This window comes from Gavialis gangeticus, unplaced genomic scaffold (genome assembly GCF_001723915.1).
Source record: "Gavialis gangeticus isolate Ggan-Ray unplaced genomic scaffold, GavGan_comp1, whole genome shotgun sequence".
NCBI classification, from domain to species: Eukaryota; Metazoa; Chordata; order Crocodylia; family Gavialidae; genus Gavialis; species Gavialis gangeticus.
This window is the reverse complement of record NW_017729034.1, coordinates 32,327,673-32,336,679: the sequence shown is the minus strand read 5'-3', so window position 1 is coordinate 32,336,679 and position 9,007 is coordinate 32,327,673. Positions and strand designations below refer to the sequence as shown.

The 9,007-nt window shown below is 37.8% G+C and overlaps 1 protein-coding gene across 1 annotated transcript in view; it reads left to right on the top strand.

Moving 5' to 3' along the window:
• Positions 1–9,007, top strand: part of LTBP1 (latent transforming growth factor beta binding protein 1) — a 461,583-nt gene that overhangs the window by 285,997 nt on the left and 166,579 nt on the right. Inside the window, exons 10-12 of the mRNA XM_019526927.1 lie at positions 3,947–4,114; positions 6,980–7,213; positions 8,673–8,695. Of these exons, the coding sequence (XP_019382472.1) occupies positions 3,947–4,114; positions 6,980–7,213; positions 8,673–8,695 (425 nt within the window). The remainder of the gene's footprint in view (positions 1–3,946; positions 4,115–6,979; positions 7,214–8,672; positions 8,696–9,007) is intronic.

Below are 9,007 nucleotides of genomic sequence, written 5' to 3'. Positions count from 1 at the left end.
GGAAAAAAAACAGTTGTAGGACGGACTTACTGGGTGTGTTCAGATGAGCGAGCATCTGCAGTATGCAGCACCGCAAACCCATCTTTGGTACTGCACATGCTACACATGCAGGCATTCCCTGCAGTGCTGATTTGCACTGGAAATCCTGGTGTCAAAAAAACCTGCACTAGAAAACAGGGAGGCACAAATGGCAGCAGCATGCACCACCTGCAACTGGAGCCTGGCCAGCCAGAGCCGTACTCCAGCTGCTAGCCAGGCTCCCTTCTGTCACCACTGGAACCCTGGGAAGTCCCCAGGACTCCAGGTAAGGCTGTTGGGGCCAGTCCAAATGCTGGCCCCAGCATTCCCTACCCAACCTGAGGCAACTTGCCACATGCCAGAACACACATGCAAAGGCGTTCCCAGGGACAAGTAGCAGTTCTGATATGTGCTGCTGCTATTTGTCCCTAGGAAGATGCACGTTTGCTCATCTGGACATGCCCACTATGTTTGTTTAACCATTGACTGTTGGATACCATTGCACATAAGGTATTGCTACATTAGTCATGGAGGTGACCATAGTATAGTGTAGGTATTGAAGCCAGCTTTAAACTAGATAACTTGGGTTCTGGTTGCAGTCTAACTGTGGCAGCACTGAGTTCATGTGGGCTATGTATCCTGCTTCTTGAATAAAACTAGCTAGATTAAAGCTATTTAGAGTATCTCTGTACTGTGCTTCAGTCACTTCTGTGATTGCAGTGTAGACATACCCTTCAAGTTAGTCATTTTCCTGACTTATCTAACAATTTGTGGGTGGAATACTTGTAAGATTTTTTTTTTATGCAAGTATCCATCAGTTTGAATTAATATTTTAAGAGGTCATATAAAGTCAGATTTTAAGGCATTCCCTCACTGTAAGGCTCTCTTTCCCTATGATTTAGAGCAGCTGCCATCTGCTTCTAGTACCACAGCAGTATTTGTGGATAAAACTTTCCAGTTCATTATATAATGAAATCTTACTTTTGGAGAGAAGCTCATAGATTTATGAATAGCAGAGCTGGAAAAAGCTATTCAAATAATCCAGTCTGACAGCTTGAATTCTTAGGACTTCTTTCCATCCCATTTTTTAATGATAAATCCCAATGTATTGAGTTGGGAGTGGTGTCCAATACAATGCTGCATAGATCCATCAGTTAACATTGTCATTTAGGGTCTTGACAAGAGAGTAAACAGCACAATACTGAATTGAAAGCTGAATGATACTGATCAGGACAGAAGAATAAGAAAATAAGGAACAATGATTAGTAACTGATAGTATTATGATACTAGCAGCTAGAATTAGAATTCTGGTATATACAGATCTGGCTGTTAGTCAGCTGTTATATCAGGACTAATTGCTGTAATCACAGAGTTTAGGCCTTACAACCTTCCTACCTTTAGTTCTGGGTATATGTACCCATACTGTGATAGCATCACTTTCGATGGCATCACGATCAGCTTACCATCTTGAGATGGAGGAGAAAAGGAGTAAATGGGATTGCATTGATGTTATCAGGGACAAAGTACGTGTACATCTAACAATATTCATTGCTGATACAGCAAATTTAGATGCTGACCAACTGGGTTTGGAACTAGACATAAGTATTGTGGTACAATCAAGAAAACAGAGACATCTGTAAAAATACATACAACATTAAATGCATATCCTACTGAAACACAATCTGAAATGCAGATACTTACTACCTGGCTAAATTAAATTTCTCTCAACTTGACAAATAAGTTGCTGTTTAAACAGAAACTGTTTTGTTGCAGATCTGTTTCTTTCATGGTGGATCAGCCATTTTATCTCAGGAGAAATTCATTGAATGCCTGGCATGTTATCATTTGTTGTTGGAAACTCTCATATATCCCATGGCACATGTAACATCTGGGGGGTGGGGAACAGAGGCTGGGCTTTGTGAAATAAAGCTGCTAGAAATGCAACAATGCAAAAGTATTACAGTAGTTATTCTTAAAACTATCTGTATATTTAATTTCTATTACGGGGACCATGTTTCATGAGTTTTATTCTTTCTGTTCTTCTGTGGTTGACATGAGTAAAAACTTAGTACTTTAGATACAGAGGAAACCTCAGTTATTTGGACTACTGAAAGTTAAGGTTATATGTCATTTCCATGCAATAAATCTGTATATATAAAGACGCATGGCAGTGTGGGACTGCATAAGCATTGTCGTGTATATTAGTGTTGTTCAGTTGAATACCAACTGAAGTAATCACGTGATTAAATGTTTGTTTCTAATTAATTGTGCTAAATCTTTAACAAAAACATTTTTGATTCCAAGAGTTTCTTAAATATGTATTAACAAAATGAAAATGTTGTAAGCACCTGAGAGCATATGATTTCCCCTCTTAGTTAGGTTTTATGTGATTCGTATTTCTGATGTCATAAACCTATCATAATATCTTGCAGAAAATAAAACATTAAAGAAAGTAACTTTCTCATGTAAAAAACTAGTGGAAAATATACATATATTACAAATAAAAAACTCACCCTCCGTACCTTCACTTTTTATAGTTGAGTTGTGGCTTTAGAACGTCCAGTGTAGCCCTGGCTATTGTATTGCATATCAACTCTGAGTTTTTAAATCACTGTTTTCTGTTGCTGGCTGTTGATGACCAAGTACTGAACAAGTTTTTAATAGTTTTGAAGATCCTTTTCCACTTTCAAAAAGAAAACAGAAATAATTACATTATAATCCTTTGTTATATATGCTTTCACATCAATGTCCACATTCCTGAAATTCTTTGCCCTTTTTTTTTTTGATTTAACTAAATCTTACCCAAAACTATAAGGTTATTTTTGTGGAAATAATAAGGTTGAATAGATATCAGCCTCCCAACACCTCCACACTAGGCCCTTTGTATATGTAGTGATCAAAAATCTGTTAAGCATTACTGATTCTTGCACCAAAAGATTTTTAAATCTGTGGGCTATTATATCATATGAAAGTTGGGGACAAGGAAGAGAAGAGGAAGAAAGAGTCTGACCATGAAACAAACTGAGGTTATCTGATATGGTTCCATTTCCTTAGCCGTTTTAACTGAAAAATATCTTTGTTCCCTAGAAATACCCAACCATCAGCCATTAAAAATGTATTAAATGTGGCAAGGGTTACTGAAATGTGTAATAGGTTACTGAAACAACCAATCAGAGTTCTCCAAGGGCGTTACAGACAGGAGGCGGCAGCGTGGTGGAGTGCCACCGTGACGGAGGGGACAGAGCAGGAGACGCCACCCCACCCCAGCGCTGCTCTTTGGAGGTGGTGGCGGTGTGGGGTGCTGGCAGAGGGGAGCCGAGGGAATGGCAGGACAAGCTTCGCCGACTCCTGGGAGGCAGCAGCGGCATGGGGGGGGGGAGGTTAGGGTTAACAAGTTTCCCCCTCCCTGTCCCCACCCATTATCCTCCTCTGTCCCCGCCGTCATTCTTGATGGGCAATTTACTAGTAGATATAATTGTCATGTCCAGTTAAGAAAAAGCCCCTTAATGCTCAAAGTCGTCCTTTTGCAGTCCTGTTTACGTACAACACTCAGACTTACAAGACTGTATAATGACTATCTGTAGCCTGTCAAAGTTTTGTATACCTGTTCACCTGCTTTAAGCTTATGCTACAGCGCTCGTGCATGGGAAAGAGAGCTGTCTCTAATTCTATGTCGCTGAAGCATGGCAGCTTCTGGTTTGGACATCAGCTTGTATTCTAAAATACAGTTTTATCTTTTGTGTAGTGCTAGTTTGAATTCAAATGCTTTGATGCCAAATAAGAAGTTCTCTTTGTGTCCAGAGTATTGAGAGGCATAGGCATTTTTTTTAAATGTTGCCAAACAGCAATATCAATCTTTAGCTGGTCATGGAACTCCTGTGGTGTTTCTCATGTAAACTCTAGCATCCTCCTTCCCTTTTTGCTGCAGCTGATAATCCTTTGGTCTCTGAAGAGAAAGGGCCCTGTTACCGGTTTGTCAGTGCAGGAAAGCAGTGCATGCACCCTCTCTCTGTTCAGCTCAGCAAGCAGCTCTGCTGTTGCAGTGTTGGCAAGGCCTGGGGCCCACACTGTGAGAAATGTCCCCTTCCAGGAACAGGTAAGAGGTGCCCAGAAAACACATACACATGCCCACACTCTGTATATGTTACACATCTTTTCTCACATCCAACAATTTCTTTTTTGGTCTTATGGACTCATTCTGGTTTTGTAAATGTTAGTAGAACAGTTAAATGTATCTTCTGTTGTTGTCCTGATAAATACGCTTTCATAATGAGGATGGAATTTTCCTTATGACGTGATAGGCTTTAGCAAATAGTCTCACCCCAAAGCGTGCAATTTTAAATGTTTAATTTCTGTTACATATGGAGGAATTTAGCATACACTGTCACTGTCATGTGATTATGTTTACATTAAACCAAAGTGCACTTACTGCTTTTTCTGTGAAAGGCACAGGCAAAAAGATGGGAGCTTTTGAGGTATTGGTCATGTCTACATAGCAAACTTCCTGTGCCTGGCAGCAGTACATTTAAGTGTGCAGACCTGTTTCATGTGGGCTGCCTCCTAAGCCATGCAGCAGTCTAATTAGCAGGGCAGTAAGCTAGCTGATCCTGTCATATTCCTTTGCCAGTTACCCCACACAAAATGCTAAGTTAGGTTCTCATTCTGCCAGAGGTTTTCTATATCCCATGCGAGTGCTTTAACCCACAGGCTGTTATGGCATGGATGGATGTCTTGCTTCTGCTTTCTTTCTCAACTGTGACCAGAAATTCCACTCTGGATTCAAGACATCTTTTCTGACTGTCCTGTTAAAATCTTCAGCATTGCCATTTTTCAACAAGAAAATATTTCAGAAGAAAATTCCCAACCAGCTTTATCCCCAAGCCCACTGAAATCAATGAGAATTTTAGCATCAACTTTAATGGAAGTTGGATTTAGCAGTGCCATTTTTGCACCACTAAAATTCTGTCTGTACTCATTGCAAAAACAAGGTACAAAATTTGTGGAATTTCTTTGCCCAGTTTTTTTACTGTCATTTCAGGCACTTATTTTAATGTTCTAATAGGAAATTAAATAGCAATTCTGTACATGACCATTTTAGAAGTAACAAACGCATATAGAAGCCTCCTTTTTGAAGAAGCTAAATTTAACCTGACCTCCAATTTTGTACCTCTAGGTAATTAGACCCACAGGTGAGGCAATATAGATATTAAGCTACCTGATACGACTTCAGGCAGTTAACTAGATTTTTAAATGATAACATTCATCCCTACAAAATTGCATCTGCAACTGACTACAAACTCAGTGTCAGCAACTGGCTCTTAAGCTTGGGCCTGTCATGTCTATTAAATCCTTGTTAAGTGAAATAAAGCTTGATTATAATAGATTAGCATTTACAAAAAAAATACTCAAATCAGAATGAAACCATCCCTCCCCCCTCTGATTATGTGCACGCTGTGCAAAAGATCTGGGAGGGTCACATTTAAATGAAAAATGAAAAATTGAGCAAGGTTTTATAGAGTTACTGGCTCCAAACAGTTTAATGATGTGCTGAAATTCCAGTGAGAATGTCCCCCTGTCCCACCTGTAAGTTTTTTAAGATGCAGGGCAAATCTTCAGCTGCTCAAAAGTAATATTGCTGAACCTATGATGCTTTTCACTAGCTGAACTTCGTTACAAAGTTCTTGAGAAACCATGATGAAATATATTACTCACATGGAGGGGCCAAGACCCTTACATTTCTTCTTATACACCTTGTCCACCATATAAACATAAGTAAAGAGAGGCAGTTAGCCATGTTAATCTAAATTTGTTAACACAAGTATAATGTTAAATAATGAATTAAAGAAAAATATGACAGGTTTTTAACAAATAAATGACAACATCAGAATTGATATATTTAAAAAAAAAATCAAATTATTTCTACAAGTAAGAATTCCCCAGAAGGTCTCCAGATACATTGTATCTGTGTCATCTTACAGTACTGGCTTTAGTTTAAATGTACAAATGTAAGCAGCCTCATTTAAATTTAAAACGAACCCATTGTCCTGATTCAAACGGAAATAACAGGGACAAAATATTGTCCTCTGAAATATTACAGAAATAACAGCTTTTCAAAATTCAAAAAAATATAACTAAGATAATATTCTATTCTGCCGTATAAACATAGCTGTTTTAAGAGCAAAGGTATTAATGAGGCCTTCACTGGACTACTTTTGGTCTGCTGAGCTTTCAAGTTTAGCATAGGAATCGGTTGTATTTGAGGAGACTGATCACAGAGGCATAGTTCTTCATCTGCTATCTGCCCAAACCACAGGACCTAGGATGTCACCCAGGGTCAGAATAGGGACTGCTAGCTTTAAATTGCTTTTCTGTCTGATGAATGATCTGATTATATATCAATCCTGTTTTAGCACACTTTCAAGTAATGCTGTTAAAAATACCAAATGAACAATCTTAGTTATTTTTTGTGTTAATTAAGATTTCATGAATTAACCTGATAAATCTAGATTTTTAGCATGATATCTCTAGTACAGTGGTAATAAACTGCTTTATTATCTAGTAACTGCAAATAGGCAATTATAGAAATAGTTAATCTGTTATTTATGAAGTGTAAACAATGGCAATTTGTGGGGAAGAGTCCTACCATTCTCACTTAGAAATAATATATTGTTCAAATTAGACGAATAAAAAATGGATGTGGTGGTGTATTTAACATAGCTGAAGGAACCAGAGTAAAATCCTCTTACAGAGGACTGAATTAAGTCCTAAAGTATTTTTTCAGAGATGTTCAGTAATATTAGCATGCAGTCCGTGTTTTTTCTCTAAATATAAAATACTTTGTTATGAACATGTTCGTATAGTAGCAGGTTTGATTTGTTAGCAGTGTTTGTTTATTTTCCACTGTGTCAAACAATTGCACTTTTAGACACCTAAAAGGAATATTTTCCCATCCCACATCTAGCTGCTTTTAAGGATATCTGCCCTGGTGGAATGGGTTATACGGTTTCTGGCTCTCACAGAAACAAGCTATATCATCACCCTGCAGTTAGAGTACAGCCACCTGTCATTGGCAAGACCCAGATTACTCAGCCTGTTGCTAAAGGTACTTCTCCTCCACCTCTCCCAGCAAAGGAAGAGCCAGTGGAGGCACTGAGCTTCTCACAGAAAAGTGAGCCTGAGGTGGCTGTGCAAGAAGGTGAGAATGGAAAAGGACCTTGGAACTGTAGTTTAGTTTCTCTATATTTTTGTGCATGTATTTCTTTTTAGATACCTTTTTTCTAAAGTTTGTGTGTAGTGCCTATTCTGTTTTTATATTGCTGTTTCTTAATAATGTACCATTCCATATAACCGGATACATTATGTCATAGGATGTTGGTTTTTTAGGTTTTGCTGTTGAAAAGCTCCTGTCAGACACTAAAATATCTACACAGAGAGAAAAAAAATAGTTTGGACTTGTTTTTGTGAATAATTGAAACAGAAAACTTTTGTTCTACTATAAGAATCACTGTTAGACTACAGCCACCTGTCATTGGCACTATAAAGTATTAGGCATCTCTGGAGTATGACAAGGCTCTTCACTGTTTTATTTCTTACACTAAGGCCTATCTGAATTTTTTTTCTGTAAGTTTTTCTTGGTCTTTGCATGGGTTTCTGCAAACTCTTCTAAGAATCATTAGTGGCTACAAGCACCTTACTCTTAACATGCTTAATATGAACACAGAAGCAAAGAAATACAGAAAGCCTGCAGCATGTGCAAAAATGAATGCATTGCCAACACACTACTGGTGAACAGAATACAGGCTGGCAAAAATATGATTCTGAGGAGTGCTCTGATGTTTTTGAGTCCATATTATTTTAATTTCAAACAGCAGTTTTGGTATATGGGGTCTTCAGTCTGATTCATTATCATAGCAGAATGAAACAGTGTTATATTAAGGAAGGAAGGGAGGGATGGCGGAAGGGAGGGAGAGAGGGAGGAAGGAAGATTCACCCCTATCATATGAGGTACTCAGCCAGATTATCAACTGATGTAATTCAGTGTAGCTCTACTGACATTGGTGAAGCTATACTGATTATACCAGCCAATTTTGGACCATTTGGCATGTATTGTTTATTCCCAGGGATTCCTTGGACCAAATTCTGAAGTTGCATATGTTTATTACTATATTTAATGTGAGTCTTTCATCCTCCCTTGTTCTATAATTCAGAAGACTAGATTTTTAAAAAAGTTGGCAACATCTTCAAAACAAAACCCGCAAAATCTATGGTTGTTTAATTTGGAGGTATACATGAATTTATTAGTAGCTCTAACAGCTTTTAGGAAAATAATAAAAGAACCTGCTCTGGAGCTAAAAATTGCAAGGGATATAAAGAGGCATGCAACAGTATTGCTTGGTACAGTGTGCCAGATTCTGGTTTCAGGGTAAAGCCATTGATTTCAACAAAGATACTTCTTATTAATACCATTGGGACATCAGATTCAGACTCAGAATTGTAAAACATGGGTTTAATTCTGCTAACAACTGTATAGGTTTTTGGTTTTAAGGCCTGGAATTCATAAAAGTAACAGTATGCATTAAAGTGACATGTTTTGACATATTATTTCTATGTAAACTAATTGGTTCCTTTTCTTTTCTTTTTCTTTCTGATTTTAGTGACAACTGCAGCCCCTGAGCAGGTAAAACACGAACTGTATATTATATACCTGTGTGAAATAAATACAATACAGCACAGTAGTCAAAACCCATGGGATTTACACATAATTGCAAGAAGTGTGCAGATGAGAAAATGGTAGTTACTGTTGGAAGGGATGACTGTGCAAAATCATTTATTAATACATATACTGGCAAGTGTACTCACATACTAGTTGATTTTCCAAAGATATTTATGAATGACAATGAAAAATAGAATCATAAACAGAGATCCTGGTTTTCCTGATAAAAAAAAATCGCAAATTCTCTGATAAAACCTCCAAAATCTGTGATTAAAA